The sequence below is a fragment of the Lupinus angustifolius genome, chromosome LG11 (genome assembly GCF_001865875.1).
Source record: "Lupinus angustifolius cultivar Tanjil chromosome LG11, LupAngTanjil_v1.0, whole genome shotgun sequence".
NCBI classification, from domain to species: domain Eukaryota; kingdom Viridiplantae; phylum Streptophyta; class Magnoliopsida; order Fabales; family Fabaceae; genus Lupinus; species Lupinus angustifolius.
Window position 1 is genome coordinate 3,873,402 of NC_032019.1, and position 24,696 is coordinate 3,898,097.

The following is a 24,696-nucleotide window of genomic DNA, read 5'->3' on the forward strand; positions in this document are numbered from 1 at the left end:
CACAAGTATAAATACGTCGGTAGTGAAAGCAAATCTAGCATAAAAAATTAAAATAAGAATAACAATAGCTATCATATAATCATCATAAAATATAAAATGCTAAGAGTAAAATGAACTGTAGCTATCATATAATCACCATAACATACAACTTTTTATTGTAGTGAGGTCACTGGGGGGACTTGCTTGCCCTTATTATTCTCAACATGGGTCCATGACAGCTACTTGTTAATGTTTCCCTGAAAAACATTCTCCATTATTTTTTATATCTTACGGATTTGGATTATCTAGGGATAATATGTAAACCTTTGATTTTGGAAGTGGTTGAGATGAGTGGTTCTAGACATGGCACTGTTGGTAGGTAAGAAATATATATTCTAGAAACTACAAATTTAAGGGCTTAGATTATGCTTTCTAAAAATATAATTCTACAACTAAAGGATAGGGAAATAGATGGAGCCCACCCTTTTGTTATGAGATATTCATCTATGAATTTTAACATTTATCTATGAGCTAAGTGAAAGAAGCATAGAAGTGAGGTTGACACTAAATCTTGATCCAAAATCTTAAAGTATTAGGTCTATGAGTCCATCCACTTAATTTAAATTAAAATTTTAATTATTAAATATTTTTTATAACAATCATAACTTACATGAACTAAACATAAAATGTACTTTTGGAAATGGAAGCTTATATAGGAAGTTCTCAAGTATTATTTGGCTATCCACAAAATAATCAATTTAGCTAACAAAGAATGAGATAACTTTCAACTCTAAAATGGACACAAAATTATTTAATTTATTTATACAATTTCCTGAAATGGATGCAACATTATATTTTTGTCAATTAATTAATAAAATAAAGACTTGTTTAAGTTCCACCTCACAGAAATAGATGCTGAGTTTATAAGTTACATCCTATTAATATCTCATAAAAATGGTAATCCAATTAAGCCACTGAGTTAATTACATTATATCTTTGCTATTTAAGAAAAAATTAAATATAATATACTATTAATTGTTCCAGTATGAAAGAGGAAGGTTTTGAAATCCATTTCGGTGGATGGAGAAGAATGAACATATGTTGTTCGAGTTATGTGACTCCATTTATATCTCATATCAATTAAAATGCATCATTTAATCAAACATAAAAACTAAGTTATATTATTTAGTGTATATTTGTGGAACAGATGATCTTGTTCGATAAAGAACTAAAACGAAGATACAAACTTATCTTCATAGCATTAAGAGTTCTATTAATGAGTTGAACCTCACACTAATATGTCTGCCCCCTCACTATACTCACCCCAAATGATGTTCCTGGCCTCAAATTACTTGCAAAATGCAGTTCGGAGCAAATACAATGTGCTTAGTCCTAGTCCAGAAGAGTCAAGATTTGAGTTCCCACTTTTACAATTTGAGAACTCCAACAATTTTGGTAGTATAATGATATGGGTGGAATATCAAGAAAATATGCTCACATGGCTAGCTAGTCTTAGCCTTCTAGGAATGAGATTGGAATAAATAAGTTATCACTGAATAAGAATAATGTTTGTTATTGTAGAAAAATGTAAATGTTGTTCTTATTTCGTAGAAAACTATAATAAATTATAAAATAAAACCCGAATAAAAAAGAAGATACTGTTAGATCTCAATCTACTAAATAGTTTAAGAGTAGATATGTATTTTTTTGCTCTAAGGTAAACTTTGTTAGGACTCCTAATTTACTTGATTTAGAAAAAGCAAGAGAACTTCAAATAAAGGAACAAAAGTTTAAAGAATTCATATTACATCCTCTTACAAGAGAACTTCAAAAAAAGAACAAAGTTTAAGGAAATGATATATTACAGTACATCATCTTACGTACAAACGTACAAGAAAATGATATATGTTATAATGAAATCTTTATTTATTAATAATTAATTTATAAGTGATATATGTCATTTTTCTATAGGTAGGAGAATTTAACATTACTCAAAGTTTAAACATAGTAACATGACTGGTAATTTTTGTGGGGCAGCAGGTGCTTAAGCAAAGAGGAGTACAAGAGTGTTCTCCATAGCAGCTTGGTGCAGAAGGATCATATGTGTATGTCTTGGTATTATTTGTTATGGAGAAAGATTTGTGTTTAGAAGTATATATGTGGAGGCAATTTCAGTGATAAAAATCTACCGAAATTTCTCAAACAAAACCTTTGTTTGAATACAGGCACCGCAAATTTACTAAGCTTCCCCAATAGGGGAAATCAATTCTGATTGTACAATATTTTTTGTTACATCATACTCATAGTTGTTGTTAGAGTTTTAATATATATATGTTTAAAGGCAATATCAGTTATCACCATGCATCCATTGTATTTTGTAGTTAAATCACTTGACTCCACCTTATAGTCCATTCGTCCTTACCTAACCTTAGTACGGGAGTACATTTGCTGTTCTACAAAATGTACCATTTTATATGTTATTGTTTGTAATTGTTTGAAAAAATATATTTAAATTAAAATTTTAATAATTAATTATTTTTCTGACCAATCATAGATGGTAGCATATTGAGTGACACACTTTTATAAGATAACAGATGTCCACCCACTTCATACAAAGGCGACACATAAGTATTTTATTATCAATGGAATGCGGTAGTGAATACACAAGTATTTTATTATCAATGGAATGAGGTAGTGAATACACAAATGGTATAATACACCAATCTAAACTTAAATCTCAAATATATCAAAGATGTTTTTACACCATTATGCATACACTGGACGTCCACATAGCATATAGGAGATTTTTTTAAAAATAAAAACAGTAAAGTCATCTCTTTTACCAAAACAAGAATTGGAATTGAATGGTATGAGCGATGCACATGCAACAAGCCTCTCTCGATAATGTGTGCACTAGCTAGCTATCACAAAAATTCCTTGCTTTAACCTACAAGTTACACACCAATCCAACTACACTTAAAGAACTTATTATGCCATAATTGATATTTAACAATACTCATTCCACAATACTTATGTATTGATAATGTAAGACGAAAGAGAATTAACAGCACACTTATTGAAAAAAAAAACATTATTAAATATGTTATCTTTAACGGCGCTTAGTGAAGAAAGCGTTGTTAAATATGATTTTTTTTAATAGCGCTTATTGAAGCAAGTGCTGTTAAATGTTATACTTCATATATCTAAACATCACTTCTTTAATAAATGCGATTAAAAATGTTATCTTTAACATCCCTTATTTAAAAAAAAAACGTTGTTAAAGGTCTTCATATATTTAAAACAATTCTTCACTGTTAAATGCTTGTTTTAAATGTTTGTTTTAGTGATGATAAATCTTTTTAAATTCAAAAACAAAACCTCACACAATAATACATATCACCCAGTTAATTACTTCTCTTACTTTTCTTCTTCTCCATAAGTTACATTATTTTTTTTCTTTTGTTTTTATTTTATCTCTTTAAGCAAATTATCAATTTTTAGTTTTTCTCTTCGAGCTTAAGGTAAATCGTTATCTTATTTTAGTTCATTTATTTCTCTCTTCACTAATAATGTATCTTTATTTGTTGTGAAGTTATGCAGCTATTGTGAAGTTATCGATTTTTGATTTTTTCTCTTCAAGTATAAGATAAATCGTTATCTTGTTTTAACTCATTTATTTCTCTCTTCACTATAGTGTCATCTTTATCTGTTGTGAAGTTATGCAGTTATGATGTTCTAGGTTTTTGGCTATGGTGAACATTGAATGAGAAAGAATGAACAAGTTGCATAAGATCTCATTACTCATATGTTATTTAATAATATTGGAATGTGTTAAGGTTGAATATAGTTGAAATCGTTGGTCATTTAACAAATCTATTATAAATATGGTGGAGTTGGACATGCTTATCTTGTGTTTGATAGAAGGTCTGGGACAAGAATCCTCTGTCCCAAAAAACCCTGTCCCCTGTCCCTAACGAATCATATTTCATAAAATAATATAAAATATTAATTTATGTTTTTTATAAAAACAAATTCCAATAAAATAACCCATTTTGATTGGTTTGGTACACCATTGGGGACACCAATGGGTACAGGTGATCCTCTTCTGAAGGTTTGAGGGATATATTGTCTTATTTAGAAAGTAGATATTTAACCGTGCTTGCTTAGTGAGCGCCGTTAAATATGTACTTTCTACAGCACTCGATACAAAAACGCTGTTGAATATAACTTATGTACTACTGCGCTCACATAGAAAGCGCCACAAAAGCGCTATTAAATGACAATTTTAAATATTATTGTTTTACTATTATGGCGTAATGACTTGAGGCGTGAAAGAATTTGTCCATGAAATTCTTATTCCTTGCATGTGAAGTAAGTTAAGCAACCTATATACTTCAAATCTTTCAATTAATATTTACATTAATATAACATAAGAATACTGATTATAGATTTTAAACTCATATTCATTATATCTTCTAACATTGCATTTATTCTCACCCTCCCTTCATCATTTCCCCCACATGGACCGGAATAGTAATAAAAAATGGTTGTAATTGGATTAGAGTGGGAAGAGATAGAAAATTAAGATAAAAGTAATATTTATCTAAAATCATATCTCATATTAATAAAATAAATTAAAATAAGAATATCTATAATGGACCGAAATAGTAATAAAAAATTGTTGTAATTGGATTAGAGTGGGAAGAGATAGAAAATTAAGATAAGAGTATTATTTATCTAAAATCATATCTCATCTATATTTCTATACTATCTATACTATTATCTATATCTATACTATTAATAAAGGGAAAACACAAAATAACCATCCATCATGGTGTAATTTGTATTTTCCTATTTTGCCCTTAATATCTTTTTATTTCTACCAAAAACCATATAATATTATTTTCTTATTTTATCCTTATTATCTTCTTATTTTAAAAGTGTATTTAAAAAATTGAATATTAGACCAATTGAATAAATTCAATCATAAATTTAGCACAAAATTTATATTTGAATTTATAAAATACAAACTATACATCACAAACGATATAATATTTTTTGGACCGAAGTAAAATAAAATATTAGAGTAGTGTTCTATTTTTTAATTTTAAGTAAATTATTCATTTAACTTCCCGGGTTATTCTGGTTTAACACAGTTATATTGAAATTTTTTCGGTTCAAAGCGGTTCAACTAACATTCAATTAAGAGTGTAAATTAGAGTCATTTTCGAATCCGGTCAGTGGTCAAACTGATTGAACCATCTAGAGTCATTATTATATGGTACTACGTATTCAATTTTTATATCCATTAAAAAATAAATTAAAATAAGAATATATCTATTATATTAAATTATATCCAAAATTATATCTCATACTAAAAAATATATATTATATCAATTAAAAAATTAATTGTTTTTTTTGTTTTTGTTTCCTTGTTATTAATGGGAGACAATATCATTGTTTAATTGTTCAAATTAAGAAAGGAGAGTAGAGAGTCGGCGCCCATAGTCCCCGCCGACCAATCATAACGTCGTTTTCATCATTACCCATCTCCTACTCCTATTCCTGTTGCTATTCCTCTTCCTACTCCTCCTCCTCCTCCTTTTTCTCTTTTTGTCGTGTCGTTTAATCTCTCCTCTCCCTCAATATAAAACATTCTTAAACCTTGTTTCTTACTCAATCCAAAACTTTCTCTGTTCTCTTCTTCCGTCTTATTTTTTTCTTCCGAAAACGGAAGATATTGGACTTCTAACTCGCTCTTCTTTTTTGTTTTCTCTTCTGATTGTTTGATTTCCGCTCGTCTTCGTTTCCCTTCTTTCAATCTCCTATCAGATTTTCGTTTGTTCCATAACTTCTTCTGCTTCTTGGATAACTATAAGAATGAGATCTGCTTTTGAGGGATCCATGTCTAAGAGGTTTGATTATGAGGAAAAGGATACGAAGAAGAAGCGTCGATCTAATCGTCGATCCAAACAAAACCATGTTCCTTCTACCACAGGTAAATTTCTAAATTGTTATTCCATATTTTAATATAGGTTAGTTTAAGTTGTAGGGTGTTTTGGTTTTCTGAATTATGCCCCAGAAGGTAAAAGTGAATTAGTTTTAAATTCTGGAACCTTAATTAATCCGGGTATTGCTTCTGCACAAAGCCAGTAAAATCAAACAATTGAATGCTGTTCCTCACCATTGTTACTGTTTGTTTCGCATATATGTTTCTGTGGCTATTGAATTAATGCAAAATGCTGGTTCAGTTTTATGCTAATCATGATTGACACTTCGGTAGCTTTTAGCACACTATTCTGTAAGGCACTGAAGTTGTGAACTACATACAGATTGACTCATATCTATTCTATTTATGTAGTGCTCCAAACATTAAAATGGATCCTATATCTTTCTGAATCAGATTTGGAAATAATATTTGTTCTCAATTTTTTTGCAACAAATATTAAACGTATAAACATGTGCTTTTCAATATTTTTCCTTCTTTGCTGATCCTCACAATTTCCTTGTAATAATAGCATCTGAAGTAAGCAAGAACAATGGGTTATCGTTAGAGTGTTCAGAAAAAAATGGAACACCCACTCATAACACGACCGCTGCAGCATTGAGGAGTTCAACAAACCAAGAAGGAGTCGATGTTACTTCTCTAGATGAACAAGGCTTATCTAGATCATCAGATGTTGCTTTTGTTTCAATGCCTCAAATGCACATCAATGAGCAAGTTGAATATCTTGGTTTACAAGATAGTGAAGTTATGCAAATGCATAGAGGAGGAACTGGTTCGAAGTCGTTTTCTGAACCGACGGTTTGCAGAGGATCATCGGGAACGAATACTAATAAAAAGAAAGAATCTGTCCCTTGCGGTCAAATTGGGCATTATGGCCAGAGAACTTATTTTAGTCCACACTGGTCTATGGATGCTGTTGAAAAGGCAATAGAGGTTAGTAATGTAGTAAATGAAAACTTAAGTTTCTATGTTTGTTTAATTGCTTGGTAATGACATTTGTTTATTTTCTTTTATTTTGCAGAAGGGTGATGTCTTCAAAGCTCCCTTTTATGTCAATGCTCACAATAGACTTGAGGTTTCTGACATCCATGATCTACCTTATAGTCATTTTAGTTGCTAGGGTTTCTTTTTCCTGTTCCTTTATTTATGGGGTGGGCCTGGTGGGGTTGGACATGAGTTCCAGTTCATGATTTCTTGTGCATCTAGTGTATGATTATGATGATTAAAATTGTTGTTTATATACTTGTAGGCCTACTGTAGAATTGATGGAATGGCAATGGATATTCTCATCAATGGATTTCCAGTCCAGAATAGAGCGGTAAGATGTCTGGATGCATTTGCTATTAAAACTTTGTAGCACTGTTTACTTGTTTTTTAATGGAAATGCTTCTGCCATTTGTTTTCAATTGGTCACAAAAATTATTGTTAGGTCTTTTATGGGCCCTTTCTTTGGGGGATTTGCATACATGTCTTATGTCTAATCATTTTTAAGATTTCGTGTATCGCTTTATGCATGCATGGTTGTAATTATTATCCTAGCCTATGTCTGGGTATGTTCATCTCTGTTTCTTTGCTTTTTGAATTCATTTTAGGAGGGGGATAGAAGTTTTTTGAGCCGTTTGTCAATTAGGATTTCATTTGGGTGTTGTCTACAGTGGATTTATTATTTATTTTTCTCATTTACTATGCTATTTTTACATTTTTAATATGTCTTGTTTTTTAGACGGGGAAGCATTGCTTTGCCCTTAGTTGATATCATGCTCTTAATGTACCTCAAGGTGCCTTGTATCTAGCTGGACGATGTCTCATGTATATCCACTGATTGTTATATGTAGGTGGAAGGTGATATCGTCGCAGTTAAGATTGATCCTCTGTCAATGTGGACAAAAATAAAAGGACCCAGTGTGACTTGTAAAAATACTGCACAACCGGAAGTCTGTAACTTCATTACAGAAGATGATAAAGTGGCTGATAATTTTTGTAATGGAAAAGGTAAACTAGATGCCGAGCATGAGTCTCCTCATTACAGAAGCTCCCCTGGTCAAAATGAGGAAGATGTTGATCACAAATCTATCCCTTCTAGAATCAGTCATTCTCCTGAGAAACGATATGATTATGAGAATAATGGTTTAAGTAACAATTTCAAACCACATGGAATGACCCGCCTTGATACAGTTGATGGACTGCTCTGTCCTGCTTTTGATTCTTTGAAGATCAGTTGCTGTAATGAAAAGAGTGCAGTAACGAATGCAGTGGAAGAGTTGTCTTTGTTGGCTAATTCTTTCCCTTCTAAAAGACCAACTGGCAGGGTGGTTGCTATTATTGAGAGGTCTGCTCGTCGAGATCGTATTGTGGGTCATCTTAATTCAAAGAATTGTTCTGCTTCCACGGCCATTAGCAAAAAAGATTCAAGGAAGAACAAGAACATGGTTTCTGAGCAAGAGTATATCCAGTTAATACCAACTGATCCAAAGCTTCCGAACATGACATGTTTTGTTAATGAATTACCGAAGTGCATTAAGAAAAGAGTGAAAAGCGGTGATGTGACCATTGACATGGATCTAGTAGCTGCACAAATTGATGATTGGGTTGAAGAAAGTTTTTTCCCTAAGGCTCACATCTTGCATATTTTTGGACGAGGTAGTGAGGTTCAACCCCAGTTAGATTCAATTTTGTTTCAGAATGCAATCTGTTTGGCTGAATTTGCACCTGAAGCTTTGTCCTGCCTTCCATGCCTTCCTTGGGATGTACCGCTGATGGAAATTAAGAGTAGAATAGATCTAAGAAATTTGTGTATTTTTACTATTGATCCTTCTACTGCCACAGATGTGGATGATGCACTGTCTATTGAAAAGTTACCTAATGGGAATTACAGAGTAGGCATCCACATTGCCGATGTATCATACCATGTTCTACCTGACACTGCCTTAGATAGTGAAGCTCAGCTTAGGTCAACTAGTGTCTATATGTTGCAAAGGAAGTTACCTATGTTGCCTCCATTACTTTCTGAGAATATAGGTTCACTTAATCCTGGAGTGGATCGACTTGCAGTTTCCATTCTCCTGGATATGAACCATGCTGGAAAAGTTGTTGATCGTTGGGTTGGTCGTTCTGTTATACAATCTAGTTGTAAGCTTTCATATGAACATGCTCAGGAAATCATTAATAGGGCTACTGGCTCAAACATTGTGGCAAAGGATTATCCTAAAGTGTATGGCCGTTTTGAGTTGCCAGATATTATTACATCTGTGAAAAGTCTTTATGAAATTTCAATTGTTCTGAAACACAAGAGGTTTACTGACGGAGCTCTGCGGCTTGATAATCCCAAAATTGTTTTCTTGTTGGATGAATATGGAATTCCTTATGATAGTGTGTTTTCGGAACAGAAAGAATCAAATTTTCTTGTTGAGGAATTTATGCTTTTAGCCAATACGACAGCTGCTGAGATCATCTTTAGAGCTTATCCTGATTGTGCGTTATTGCGGAGGCATCCTGAACCTAATATGAGGAAGCTGAGAGACTTCATGGCTTTTTGCCAGAAACATGGTTTAACATTGAAGATTTCTTCATCTGGCCAAATACATTGCTCATTAGAGCAGATCAGGGAAAAACTCAAGGGCGACCCTGTTCTTTATGATATTGTTATTTCCTATGCTACTCGGTCAATGCAGTTGGCCTCTTACTTCTGTAGTGGAGATTTGAAGGATAAGGATCATGAATGTGGTCATTATTCGTTGGCTGTCCCTTTTTACACTCATTTCACATCTCCTCTGCGTCGCTATCCTGATATTGTTGTTCACCGTACACTACTTGCGGTTATAGAGGCCGAGGAATCATATTTCAAGCATCAAAATGCTTTACAGGTTAACAAAGATGTGGAAGTGCATAAACGATGTTTCACGGGTATCAATTTTGATAAAAATGCTGCTGAGTCCATGGAAGGTAGGGAAGCATTATCAGCTGCAGCTTTGAAGCATAGAATTCCATGTGCTGAAGTGCTTGCTGATGTTGCTGCTTATTGCAATCAGAGAAAACTTGCTAGTAGATACGTCAAGGATGCCTGTGACAAAGTTTACATGTGGTTTCTTCTGAAGAAGAAGGAGGTATGTCTTCTATATCATTCTCTTATATTTCCATCCTTGTTCTTTGCTTGAAGGCTTATTTCTGTATTATTATACTTGTTCTGTCTACTTTTGCCATGTGATACTTGTTTATTCTTAAGAATTGTTGTGCAATTTTCTTTGTTTTTGTGTGTATAAAAAATTACATGATTGCACATACTAATTTTTTTAGCACGGCTGTAAGATCAGTTAATTTTAATAAGCGGATAGTTATTGCTGTATAGGGTATGGTTGAGTGATTGAGAATTTTGAGTTGATCTTGTTTTATGAGCATAGGTTTCTTTCATAAATATTTTTTAAGGGCTGGTCATCTTTTTTTGCAGGTTTTATTGTCAGAAGCAAGAGTACTGGGACTTGGCCCCAAATTCATGTCAATTTATATTCAACGGCTAGCTGTAAGTAACTTCTAGCTGTTCTAGGTTGCACACTGTAGATGTTGATAAATACAGCAGTTCTACATCATAAACATGAAATTTGTGATTTTGGATTTTTCAATGCATTGCCATAAATAATGTTAATAAATATAGCAGTTCTATAGTTTGCATAAGATATTTAATTTAGATTTCAATATGTTGATTTTCTGTTTTGCGTTATTTTTAATTGTTGTGTTATACTTTTTCTGTTTTCAGATTGAGCGACGCATATACTACGATGAAGTGGAAGGCTTAACCGTGGAGTGGTTTGAGAAAACATCCACTTTGGTTCTTAGCTTGTCTGCTACCAATAGACGTGCATTTAGGAGGGGTGGCTCAAATAAGTGGAGGGCTTTTGATGAAGTTTCATTGCTTACTTGCCCATATAACCTAGAGGCTGCCATGGATGAATCTATCATCGATGGGGAGCTTGGTTCTAGATCTGTTAATTCAGAGCCTAAGGTTAACCCTGCTTTTTTTCCTCTAACTGTTCGTATTCTTTCGACAGTTCCAGTAGCTCTTCATGCCATTGGGGGTGATGATGGGCATCCTGATATTGGAGTGAGGTTGTACATGAGTTCATATATCGGAGAAGTTGACCATTAAAAACGGAATGGATTTCTACTCAATTGTAGATAAGTAGTGTTTACCTTAATAGATATAGGTTGGTGAATGTTACATGGTATGGTCCTAGATCTTGATTGTTCTATGATCATGCTTGAGGTTTGATGCTTAACGTTGGGAAGTTCAGTTGGAGCTTCAGCCTCAGCCCGCTGTTTCTAACAGAATATTCTTACTGGAATTGGCTCGTTTTTTGTTTGCCCGTTCCTTTGACATAGTGTGTCCAGGTATTTGGTTCTATTATAGAGAGAACCAATTCATAGTATATCTCGTTTTTTGGTTGGCCTGAAACCCAATATTTTTTGTTTAGTTTGGGTGGCTACTTTTGTACTTTGGTCTTTGAGACATCTTTAGTTTCTGATTTAGTGAACTTTCAAGTGGAATATTCTATTTTCATGCTTTAAATGACCTCTGGAGTTTTTTTGCGCACTGTTTGCCTTGAGTTTTATTGTCGATATGGAATTATGGATACGGAACATACCAAATTACGCTGGTATGATATGCACATTTTTTTACAAAATTAAAATTTATAAGTATATTATTAAGAACATAATATTTATGCAGTCACAATTTAAAGATATTATACATTAAATTCACAATTTGTTTGAATTAATTTTTTCTGAGAGTCAATGATGTTGAAAATTAATGCAGAACGATATAGTGATAGTGTAAAACTTTTATGGCGTCTGTCTATGCAATTTTTTCTTCATATTATTGATGTCACCATAGCTACAACAAATTTTTTTATTGAAAATCAGACTATATCAAAAAGTAAGCTAACAAATCAAGAATAGATTATTGTAACATTTCAAGTTTGCGGGTCAATAAAACCAGACTGTAAAATAATTAATTGTAAAGAGGCTAATGTATATCTTAGTGAGTGTGATAAGGTAGAAGTAACCAAGGTGAATTGGATAATGAGATGGAGGTTGGGGGATGGCAGAACCGTTAGCTTCTAGTTTGATAAGTTCCCGGTGAAGGTGCCCTGGCTAATAGTCAAGGGAACTGTTGTGCAAATGTCTTGGCAGCTAGGGTGGCTGATTTCGTGGAATCTAATGGGGATTGGAATATTGGTCTCGTGCTTAATTCGGTCTCATCGGAAACTGTTCAAAAATTTTTGGCGCTACACCTCGTGCTAATCAGGACATTACCGATTCCTTGGCATGGATGGGATCTTCGGATGGTGCCTTCTCGGTTGCATCAGCTTATCTGAGTGTTACAAATTTTGGTGTGGCTTCTTGCAACCCTGTGTCTGATGTCATTTGGTCCTGGGAGGGTCCATGTAGAATTGTGCTTCTGTCGTGGCGTCTAATTAGCAATGGGCTTCCAACAAATGATCAGCGTTATAAGAGAGCTATGTCTAACTCAGATTCTTTCTCGCTGTTCGAATTTCGAGACTGTTCTTTATGCTCTTCGAGACTGTGTTGAGATTAAGGAGGTGTAGATGCGTCTCCTCAAAATTCCTGCTCAACATTCTTTCTTCTCTGGGGTTTAATTGACTAGTGCAATAATAATTTAACGTGTACCTACGTTGCTATTGACGGGGCTTGGGCCTTTTGTTTTTTGGGATGACTGTGGAGGCCATTTGGAGAACTAGAAACTCCCTCATTTTTGACAACCAGAGGTGCCCGACACAATAGTTATGTGCACAAATAAAAGCTCGTTGTCGAAGCACCTCCTTGGCTATGCAGCGGAATGCGCCAACGGTGGTTCTATTGCCTAATCCAAACTCTCCTACTATTCGCTGGTTTCCCCTGATCTAGGATGGGTTAAACTCAATGCGGATGAAGCCTTCTCGAGTTCAAGGAGGCTAGCGGCCTGTGGTGGCGTCGTAAGGGACCACTTTGGTGCCTTCCTTTTTGTTTATGCTAACCATCTCGGTCCTTGCACAGTGATCCAGACAGAGCTCTGGGGTATCCTAATAGGTTTGAGGTTGTTGCATCAGAGGTTTTTCAGAAGATCCTTCTTGAGTCTGATTCTACATGTTGTGTGCAGATGGTGGGGTCTGGATGTCCCGCGTGTCATCCGTGTGCGGTATTTGTAGATCAAATCTGAAGCCTTATTCCAAAATTTTATCAGGTTTTGTGTACTCATATTTTCCAGGAAGCCAATAGTGTTGCGGATGGCATTGCTAAGTTCGGCCTTGATCTAAATAAGCGTGCTCGGGTCTTCGATACTGCTCCTAGTTTTTATTCCATTTAGCTGTTGTCCGATAGTACCTCCTCCTTTTATAGGAGAGGAGGGTAGTCTTTGTTTCTTCCCTCCTGCTTTCATGGGCTGTCTTTAGCCCCTTTGTAACACTGGAAAAAAAAGGTAAAAATATAACTGCATAAAATATGTTATAGAAATAAGTCATGTTGAACGTTTACCAACAAGTTGTAGCACAATTGATAAATAATCTAATTTTACACAAGGAAAATGATATAGTTTTTTTAAGGAAATACTATTAATAATTAGTTTATAAGTGATATGTATTAAAATGTGGTAACATTAGGCTTCTGGTGTGTGAAATTTTGTTATTACCCTTGAAAAAAGTAGTGAATGATGAGGCGTAGTGAATTTGTTTACCTCCACAACCAAACACTCCCATAGCAAAATCTAATTCGCGCCAAAAGCAAATACACCGAAGAGAACAAAAGCGGGAATTTGAATTAGGGCACTAACTGAACAAGTTGAAGATGGCTTCTGCGTTTGGATGGTACGGTCCTCTCATTGATCTTCACTCAGCCTCTTCTCTCATCGGCGATTTCGTTCAGCTTCTCGTTTTCGTTCACCGTTCCTTTCTCGTTCAGGTAATTTCTCAGTTTTCTGACCTCTCTCTCCTTTTTGTTCCATTTACGAGAACTTCTCAATCGCAGTGTAAGTCCTCCAAAGGTGGACACATTATGCGCACGGATATTCAGGTTGGTGATGAAACGACACCGTATTTTGGAGTTTCTCTTTGGCAAAAGGACATGGCGTCTAAGATAGCTGCGGGTGATGTTGTTTTGTTACAGAGTATAGTCTATAATCTCAGATATAATACTTGTTTTTAAATCCGAAATAAAATAATATACATGATATTAACTGTAGCTACTTATGCCGTTAATTCTGTTTCGAATGTGTCAGATTTCAAGATTGCAAAATATGGTGATATTGTTGAGGCTAGAACTGTTCAGTGGTCTTCGATGCTTTGCTTGATTCACCCTTATGAATCACTTATCTCAAGGGGTTTGTTCTTTCCTTAAAACTGCACTTAGGTAGATATTGTTAGACATGTGGAAGATAACACATATTCAGGACATAAAATTGAAGGTGCATTAATTTTGCACTTATTCAGTAAACTTCTTTTGAAGGAGATTATTTGCATAAGCTATTTTATAAGCTTAGATATAAGTTTTTCTCATAAGCGTAAGTACTCTATAAGCTTTTGTAAAAACCTCCGGAAAATTAAAATATTTTGGTTACACTAAAAGCAGTGAAACCAAAGAAAACAGAGCCATTCCGTGCAACAAACACTACTTCAGTAAAATTGGAATTGGCTATATGAATGTGTTCTCATGGGTTATCCATCTCTACAAATTCAAAAAATAATAATATTTTGCTTCTGTTAAGAGTTAAGACAACATGTCACTGAATAATGCTTATACATTATATTTTTTATAGGCAAAGTATTTTTGACGGGGAAGGGGGAAGTTGTACCTTTGTCAGGGTTTGAACCCAGGTGCTCAAACTTTATGTCCCACATCTCTACCAACTGAATTGATTGCTCATACACACTTATAGCATATAAACCACAACTCCCACATGCATACTTTCCACCTATGTTGACGTGTGAGACGTCATGTGAGGTGGAACAAGCATAATTGAAGGTGAATAAAATGAATCTTTTTTATGTTTTAAGAGTTTCACCTTTTACAATTTCCTTCTGTGTAGGTGTAGAAGAGTTGATAACTGGTTGCTCACTTGTTGGGACAACAACAAAGGTCAAGCTTAGGAAGGTCATAAAGTGGGTGCAGCAGTCTCGGTCCTCCATCTGCAACATCAAGTTGCCTAGCAATCAAGTATTCTATTTGCCTTATCATTGTAGCCTGTATTGTATGACTTTCAAAGGTTCATAGCTATCATGTGTTGGTTCAGGAAGCATGTTTTTTTTATGTTCTCTTATTTGCTAAAAGTTTTGGACAACATGTTTTCACTTCATAGTTCATGTTCTTTTCTTCAAATCGCATTGCCGTGTTGTCATAGTGCCTAAAGTTCGTCTCCTTATTCTTTTCTTTCATGTTAAATTTTTAGCAAATGCATTTGCATAGTTTTCCTTCTATCTTTTGTTTTCCTAAAAAATGTGAATAAATGATGCTTTTATCATTAGCACACTACATCCCTTGGGTAACTATTTGGTTCTGGGCATCATCTATTGCATTTATTGCACACTAGAGTTAGAAGTTAGAACTTCTGCTGTAAGACAATTAAGTCATGGCATCATAGGTGAGTTAAATTGTAAAGAGAGATAACAAATAAGTTCCAAATTTGTGTGCTTCTCTTGCCTGCTCTTCATTTCATCTCATGTACTATTGTACTAAAATTTGAGGAGTGTGCTCTCTGATTGTGTCCATCTGTTTGAATTATGAAATGTCAGACTCCTTGTGCTGTTCAGTTAGTGAAATGCAAATTATATAACCTGCTAACCTAGCAAATCCTTTTTTCGCTAGAAAGTATCTATACTGGGATGTCATTAATATTAGATACCTGTCTGGTTTTATTTTAATTCCATTCTCTGTAAACATAATGTGTAATTGTTAATAGTTATTATGATTATTATACATTACTCATTCCATATTTTAGTTTTAAAATTTCACAGCATTATGGTTTTCCTTGATAAGTTGACTTTCACTTAGCAACCCTACATTGATCAATATTCTTCATCACTTCCAGAGTTACAGTATATATTATTTGGTTTAGATATACTGATGAATCTATGGAATTTGATATGCAAAGAAAATAGAATGTCTGCCTAAAAACTGGAAAGTGCTTGAAGAGAGAACGCCTCTGGACTGCTTTTCACTTTTGGAAGTCTCTCAGCTGACAACATCCTGCAAGGCTATAGTCTGTGCATCTATTGGTGAAATGATTCCACAACTTAATGCAAGGACTATTGGTGATACCGAGACAGAGAAGATTTTCCTTAGCATGAGAGTTTACAAAAGTGAGTATAACAACTTGGTGGAAGACCTCTTATGCATCGGCTGCCAGCTATGTGGTTCACCCTTAGATTCAGAGTATGAACTTATATGATAACTTATGTTTTGCTGTGCCTGCCTTTATTGATCAGTGATAAATCTGACCTTATTTCAGATGTGAGCAAAATGCTATTCCACTAATTTGCTCAAAAAGTTCAAGCCGCCTTCATTCAGTATGCTCGATATATAGGCCTTTCATGGTAAATATATTTCATACGCCTTGCTCATCCTTGATTCTGCTCAATAAAATCTTGTCTGATCCTTTGACTTCGACAGCTTCATTTAGTTAGTCATGTGAAACTTGAAAGATGTCTTCTCAATGACGAATCCATAATTCCAAATACCTTTAGTCAAATGTTTTAATAAATTAAACAAATTATCTGTCTATAACCAAATTGAACTACAATGCAACTTTAAGCATAAATTTTTTCTCAGTATGTCTGCATATGCCTTCTGCTCTTTGTTTCATAATTAAGATATTAGATCATGACACGAAAAAGTAAGTATGTTGTGGCATCTGGTTTTTAATAGTGATTTATATAAAAGAGTCTTAAATATGTTTTCCCCCTTAAAATGCGTTGATTTTTTTGTTTGTTCTTGTCCCTATATATTAAGAAAAATATGTATATCATCTTAGGCATGCTTAACGTTGCTTACTGGTGCAAATTTTTGCAGTTATATGTGTGGGATGAATCAGATTACATGCCAATTCTCGTTAAGAACAAGGCAGCAGAAATCTTGTTTGGGAACATCAAAGCTGAAAAGGTCTATTCTAGTTACAAAGTGCAAATGGTTAATCCAAAACTTGGTCCAAGTCATAAATGCAAGGACAAAGATCAAGATGCAAGACTTGCTAATAACCCAAGACTATCCGGGGAAGGATGTTCTAGTGCCAGTGGGTTAGATGCCGATAAGAGCTTAACAATGGAGGAACAGCATCTTCGTGTTAAAAAGTTAAACTTTTATGGTGTCTGGTTACTTATTTTGAAAATGTTGCTTAAACAAGGAAAAAACAGTCCTCTGAAATTTGAGGTCGTTGTTGATCCCAGCTTAAATATTGAGAATGGTAAGTTTGAAATGGTTTCTGCAACAATGCCTTGCTTTGGAACCAAGTAATGTATCGTCTATAAACTTTCGCATATCTGCATTTGCATATTCTCAAGTGCACATTTTAAAACAATCCGTACACTCTATTTGGCTCTTTCCAGAATTTCATTATTTAAAATACCAAAAAAGTAAAAAATTTGTCATTTAATTTACCAAAAAGGGGAAAATAAACTACATCTCCATTGCTTTGCGTGAAAATAACATTTTATGGGAAGAAAATAGTAGATCTAAGACGAAAATAACATCGAAGATAAACACAATTAGGTGGCAAAATTGGAGATTATAGTCCAACATAAATCAGAATGCAAATAGTACACTATAATCTTATCACAAAATTGTCAAGTGCCCCACGAGCAAGGAAGACACGTGATTAATTTTTTTATTTATGGAAAAGCTCCTTTCAATTAGTTTCTCTAAAATCAGGAAGTCTAAGAATATCCACTTTTTTTGTCTTGATTAGTGGCTCCAGAGGCAGGTTAAAATCCTGTTATTCTCATTTGAATTAATCTAGTGCATAAAAATATTTAAATTAAATGATATAACATGAATTATTTAAATTAAATATTTCACTAATATAATAACTTATTGATAATAAAAATATAATATTATTATTTCCTTTACTCTCATGGAAGAAAAAAAAAGAGACTGTTGTGAACGAAAAAATGAGAGGAGTCGGTGGACCTCTTCTATGCATCGGAGATCTCCTTAGCGACGTCGGAGAAGAAGGAGGCACGGCTGTGTCAGACACTCGACGCCACGAACCTCTTCCCTCAGATCTCAGCAACGCCACTTCAATTCCTGATCTCACCAAACTCTTCCAGGTTCCTCTTCTTCCCGTTTCATCTATAAATTCACCACACCAATCTCCCTATTCTACCCCATTTCTGATTTTTGTGACTTCGTCTCGTTTCAGGAAAACTATGAGCACTTGAATTCATCACTTTCTGGCACCGATCATTCTTGGACTTCTCTCACCTTGAAGGTTTTAGCTCTGAATCTCGATCTGTTCCTATAAACCAATGTTTTCAATCTATGTCTGGGATCCTTATAGGTTAAGGTCACATCAATTGTGAACGCATTGAGCATAATTGTCCAAAACGTCAAGGTTTTGGAGTTTCTGAAACCACGAACGCAATGACTTTTAAAAACCTTGTTATAGACCAAGCAAACCTTTGTGTTTTAAAACAAAAGGGGTTTTCTAGTATGGAGCTATAGTTGAAAGGGGTTGTATGCGAGAGAATGCGATTTTAATCTTTGATTGATGTTTTGTTTCGGTAGCATCTATTAGACAGTTGTGCATGTTTGGTTTCACATTGGCATACCCCTCAAACGTGATTCTTACCAAAAGCTAGCATTAGACTAAATGCGATTATTAAGCACCCTAATGATGAAACCAAACATGCACAGAAGAGATCATAACATATGCCATTTTTATTCCATGTTTAGTCTATTTTATAGATAGAATAGAAGTTGACATGATACTTAAAAGTTGAATGGTTCTGCTAAAATGCGGGGAGCGAAAGAAAACAAAAGCTAGATGTTCCTTATGTTTGCCAAATGCTTTCATGTGTCGTCTGTTTCCAACTTAATACTATATTTTTTAACCTTTTGCGTTTGGATTTAATCAGCTGTGCACAGCTCTAGAAACTGCAAACCAGTTGATTCAGACTACCAACATAAATGCTGCATCACTGTTAGACAAGGTTGGGGAGCTTCAGAAAATTGTTAAGAGAGGGGATTCTGCCATAGCAGCAGCCAGGGCGGTCTATGTTGCCCCAGAGAAAGGGAGCGGTGCCTTAATTGACAATGAAGGATTCAAGAATTCCAGATCCTGAAGTGAAACAGGGTTAGTAAAATTGTTCATGTTGTTTGTTTGAAATGACTGGTTAGGGTATTTCTATTCTTGCTGTTTTTGTTAGCTTGCTCATTTTGGTATATGGGAAAATGGTATCCTAAAATTAAAGAGTGTAATTTGGTTTTGAATATTTTGCTCTTGCCTCTCTGCGACTTTATAACTAAAGTTTTCATAGGTATTTTCATTTTGGCAATGCACTATCTTTTATTTTGAGAGCAACTAATGTAGCATAGTGTGTCACTGCTTTAATATCAATTGTGTTTCATGCGTGTCAGTGGTCTGTTTGAGCCTGGATTCTGATTCAGGATCGTGAAACTGTCAACAGCAGCAACTTTTTTTATTTATTTATAAGGTCAACAGCAACAACTCTTAGGTCCAATCCCATACACCCTACCGCTTCTTTATTGGAGGTTTACTAATAGAACCTTCCCGCTCATGTATTCTCAAAGCGAAATCTAATAGATGAACCATCATGAAATTAATGAGGAAAGAAAGAAGCATAGTCCTATAAGACGAGCTTCCACGGATTAGAGTAAATTTCATGATGGTTCACCTAGTAAATATAAGTGAAGTGTTCACTTTTTGGCTGGGATATTTTGGAGTTAACTGAACAATCACCTATTATCAGGAAATGTCATCATGTAGTAAATCTCATGCCAATAGAACCTGTGTGACATCTTAGCCCTTGTCATTAAAAAGGATGTCACTGGAACATCCCAAACAAATAGGATTCATCTGCATATGGTTAACAGTTTTGCAGTTATGGCCATTTGAGGTATTGCTGAGGATTTTTTTTGTTCATAAAAAAATACATAGATTTTGTTGTTTGTTTAAACATGTAGATAATATCAACCAAGAGCAGAAAGTTCCAGGACTTGCATGTGCAGTGCTAATAATGTTGATTTTAGGAACCCACTATGGAAAAAAAATTAAATAATCGTTTAATTGCTCCACTCGAATTGACTGAACAAGGAAAAAGACTCTCCTTCAAGGATTTCTCAATTTTATAAATGAGCCAATTACTTGGCTGTTAAGATATTTCAATTGTGAATCAATCCCTTCTACACTTTTACCCTTATTCCCTCTTATTTATTTAATTAAACCCCCTCTAACTAACTGTCTTACCCTTCATTCTTCACAAAAAATTACCCATTTATTCTTCTGTCCTAACAATTGATGTATCCAACACAGTCATGTGGTGTTTGCATGAAATATTACCAATGAACTGCCTTGGGTAACATGAATGATGGATGATGTGGTAATACCGTATAAAACTTATACGTTGTTGTGTGCATATATTTTTTCTCTTGTTTAAACAAAATAATTAGACTTTATGTTCTACCCATGCATAACTTATTTATTTTGACCAAGAAATATTGTACTTTCTGTCTATTTTTTTCTTTGCCTGTTGGTACCTTGAATAAAATAACAAACCTATTTAGATGTTTTTGTTAACTTGTTCAGTACAGTAGATAAATAAAGAAATAAACAAAAAATGTCAGTATAATGGTCAGTAATGATAAGGCTATATCCAAATAGTGATAAGATCCCAAATCTGCAATTGAGCTATTTATTTTAGCATGTTAGCACAAATGAAGGAGCAATTTCTATTGGTTTCAAATGATAGCACTCATCCTTTGATTGGTTGAGGAAATTGAAAGAAATTGCAGGAGATTATTATGAGAAAGAAAGATATGAAAAAGAGAATGAATTTTAATACGAGAAAGGAAAGAGAGAATGAATTTTAATACTATTTGGTATGAGTGAAAGGAAAGAGAAAATGATATTTTCTTTTTTATTTGGTTGAATAAAAAATGAAAAGTGAGAAATTATATTATGTTTTAAAAGAAGAAAATACTCTTAAATTAAAAAAATTGTATTCACCTAAAATGAATAGTTTTTAATGGACATATTGATCATTTCAGACAATTAAACTCTCTTTATTCAACTTTCTCTCCATATTTGGTGAGAAGAAATTTGTACCAGTCTCATATCCTTTTTATCTTCTCCATTTCTTTTCTCAACTAAATAGGTGAAAACACAATTTCTATATTAGTTCTTTCCCTTCATTTTCTTTCCCTTCTTTCTCTCTAGAACATAACAAAAGCTTATTGTTCGATAAGTATTTGATTATATCCTCAATCAAGAGAGGGGAAGTCTTTAATAGTAATCATGTTTGTGGAGTTGTAATTACAATTAGTCTCGATGGCTAGATACATAACCGAATCTCAATAGATCAATTACTAAGTGGGATATAATTTTATGTTTATGATGACTAAATGTTACAACATTTAATAACTTTTTCAGTCGCATTTTTCGTGATATCCAACGTAATATTTCTGGGCCTCAAGAAACAAATTTGTGTACATTTGTAGCCCTCAGCCATACCTTGCAAAATATATTCCTCCATATTCTTTTTCCTAGTTTGTCAGCACCAAATGGAGAGAGAAAAATTGGTCCATTGTTGCTAAAGCAGTTGCAAAGAAGTTGGTTGATATTCTATGTTTTTTGGTGAATTTCTTTTTGTTAAAATAATTTTGATCACAAGGTAAGAAATATATGAACAAAAATAGAAAGACTATTTTCTATACCTAAAACAATTGTTTCCTTTTTACTCTCTTTATATTTGTTCATATTTTAACATTTTAGGTTACTCAATGTTTTAGAAACTCCACATATACTTATATTTTACTTTTCCATTATATTATTCATCTTTTCTAACTATTTTAATCTCATTGTATCAAATTCTTAAATTGATAATTTCTTAAAATATGAGTTTTAAAAATAAAAAAAAATGCAAATGTGGTAATACTTTAACTCAATCTCACTCCTTTTCAAATGCGAGACTGGTTCCAACCCATGGCAATAATCCTCAAGTAAGATGGTAAGAAGCATAAAAGCATAGTCAAAACTTGCATGTTGCATGTATATAGATACTCTTTTCATTCCTTTTTTTATCTATTAAATTTTTTTTAAAGCCACCGTAATGTTGCCGGCGCCACCGGTTAAAACCGTCATCGTAACAATTTCTCGATCTAGGTAAGGGGAAAATGAAAAATGATATATTCTCTTACTAAATTCTCCTATCCAAACTAAGAGTGACATATGTTAAAAAATGGTATGTTATTTGTTGACTATTGGTTTACAAGTATTTTTGTAAGTACAATGATTAGTGGGAATATTTAGTAAAGAATATTGCATTACTCGTGGAAATATCTGAAACTGAAGAAGCCTCTGTTTTGTTTAGTGGGTTCCGCCATGCAAGCTTCGAAGAAGAGCCAAACCAAACTCACCCGAACCCACTCCTCTCTCCTTCGTTCCCAATCCTCCATTGATTTCACCATCTCTTCTCACCACGAAGAAGAAGAACTTCAAGACAAGAAGCACAACAAGAAAAACAACAAGTATATGAATAAGAAATACAAGCCAAGCCATAAACCCGGTTCGACCCGGTTTTTCACCGCTCCGGTCCTTTTCTTCTTCAGCTTCTGCATCTCTCTCCTCTACTGTTACTTCTACCTCGGAGCCTCCGAAGAGTTATCCACTTCAGAAAACTTGTTACTCGTGCTTATCTTCATAGCCGCGGTGCTTTACTTCGCCAATAAAAACAAGGGCATGATTCAAAAAACAATCTTTACTCTATAAAGCATTCATGGGGCATGAACCTGAAAAGGCGCGGTTTTTATTCAAAGGGTGCTAACAAAACAAAACCGGTGAAGTGGTATATTGAGGATTGGGGTGAAAGTGAAATAAGCGAGGTGGAGGAGGGAGAAAAGGAGAAGTTATTATTAGATAATCGGATTGAGAAAGAAGGGGTAGAGTTTTACAGCAATGGTGATGGTGATTTTTACGAGGGGGAGTTTCATAGAGGGAAGTGCAATGGGAGTGGGGTTTATAACTATTTTGTGAGAGGAAGATATGAAGGTGATTGGGTTGATGGAAAATATGATGGGTATGGAATTGAAAGCTGGGCCCGAGGGATTCGCTATAAGGGTCAATATAGACAAGGTTTGAGGCATGGTTATGGAGCTTATAGGTTCTATACTGGGGACTCTTATGCTGGCTATTCAACCTACTTTCTCAATTTTGTTTTTAATGTTTGTGTTGAGTATGAGGTAATGAGGTATCATTCTGAATTTGATTAGCTCAGGCTCTTTCTTATAGTCAATGCTTTCGGTCAAAGAATTCATGTTTGGACCATTGTAATAAGGGGGGGAAATCAAGTCTCGTTACAATATGATAACCCCATTGAGAGAAATTTAATAACTTCGGTGCATAATTCATTGTTAACCAAAGAGGGAAATTGAGAATGGAATGATGAACCCTTATGAGCAAAAAAAGATTTAAGAGCTGCTAAGCCCACAAAGAGATTGCACCTAAATTATTGACATGAATGAGCACAAAAGGATTGATAAGTTATGGCAACATGAGATGAGAATCTCCAATTTGGCCAAACCATCCATCACTAAAAAAACATGTTTGCTTGTTTTCATGTAAAGTCGGTTGCACGTTGTTCAACATGTTATTATGAGACAAACCGCTATTACATTGAAATTATTACAAAGAATTGAAAACTTAAGTATATGGATATATCAATAACATTATATTTGTAATAATCCATGTGAAGCTCCCCCTCTATTCATGTAGGACACATCATCAGGAATACTCTTTCTACTTTTCATTCTTATTTTGTTACTTTTTGTTTTAGTAGGCACATGATCAAGGCTAATTAAGCCGCTCTGAATCTATCCTATGTGTATGTCTTTCTTCTGCATCAGAGTTGCACTGTTAATGTGAATGAATAAAGGAACACGTGCCTCTTTATGTAGTCAAATAAATTATAGAGCATACTATTTATACATTATTGATATAAAGATTTATACATAGTCACTATGTCATTTTTATCATTCTGTTAGGACTGAAGTAGATGAGAAGATTCAACCCAAAAAATTATTCTATTAGATGAGAGAGCCTCATAACTTAACAACTTATTGAGTTTAATATTTTACTCAATGTGTAACTCATAATACATTCATTTATATTACTTTTTTGAAGAGTTGATTAATTAAATATGAATAGTAGATAATAGTAATATAATATATAAAACTCATACATTTTTTTATATGCACATGACATGATTCTTTCGGAGTTTGGATACATGTTTCTATACTTCAGGTTGAATCTAAATCTTTCCAATAATATTTCTAAAAAAACATTCTCACATGTTTGGCATTAGCAGTCTCACATATGATAAAAGAAATTAGCTTACTTAAACTATGAAATTCTACTATGTAATAGACTAATCTTTTAAAATAAACTTTTCACATATTTAAATAAGCAGTTGATCTATTTAAATTATCTATAATCCTCATTA

General features: G+C 34.0%; 4 protein-coding genes and 1 pseudogene across 4 annotated transcripts in view; all 5 read left to right on the top strand.

The window, feature by feature from the left end:
• Window positions 1–2,651, top strand: part of LOC109360020 (inducible nitrate reductase [NADH] 2-like) — a 32,305-nt gene extending 29,654 nt beyond the window's left edge. The window contains exon 6 of the mRNA XM_019604757.1: window positions 2,636–2,651. The gene's annotated coding sequence lies outside the window, so the exon portion shown is untranslated. The remainder of the gene's footprint in view (window positions 1–2,635) is intronic.
• On the top strand, window positions 5,731–11,570 carry LOC109359367 (DIS3-like exonuclease 2). Its single transcript, XM_019604006.1, has 7 exons — window positions 5,731–5,977; window positions 6,498–6,919; window positions 7,008–7,061; window positions 7,236–7,304; window positions 7,822–10,089; window positions 10,431–10,502; window positions 10,737–11,570. Exons 1-7 carry the CDS (start codon window positions 5,860–5,862, stop codon window positions 11,124–11,126), a joined length of 3,393 nt encoding a protein of 1,130 aa, XP_019459551.1. The 5' UTR covers window positions 5,731–5,859; the 3' UTR covers window positions 11,127–11,570.
• Window positions 13,673–17,540, top strand: LOC109359223. The gene is made up of 7 exons (XM_019603804.1): window positions 13,673–13,933; window positions 14,000–14,138; window positions 14,250–14,351; window positions 15,057–15,184; window positions 16,119–16,399; window positions 16,476–16,560; window positions 17,036–17,540. Exons 1-7 carry the CDS (start codon window positions 13,820–13,822, stop codon window positions 17,474–17,476), a joined length of 1,290 nt encoding a protein of 429 aa, XP_019459349.1. The 5' UTR covers window positions 13,673–13,819; the 3' UTR covers window positions 17,477–17,540.
• LOC109361135 lies at window positions 17,682–19,577 on the top strand. The gene is made up of 4 exons (XM_019606462.1): window positions 17,682–17,688; window positions 18,100–18,288; window positions 18,381–18,449; window positions 19,096–19,577. Exons 2-4 carry the CDS (start codon window positions 18,130–18,132, stop codon window positions 19,300–19,302), a joined length of 435 nt encoding a protein of 144 aa, XP_019462007.1. The 5' UTR covers window positions 17,682–17,688; window positions 18,100–18,129; the 3' UTR covers window positions 19,303–19,577.
• Window positions 22,581–23,467, top strand: LOC109359645 (annotated as a pseudogene).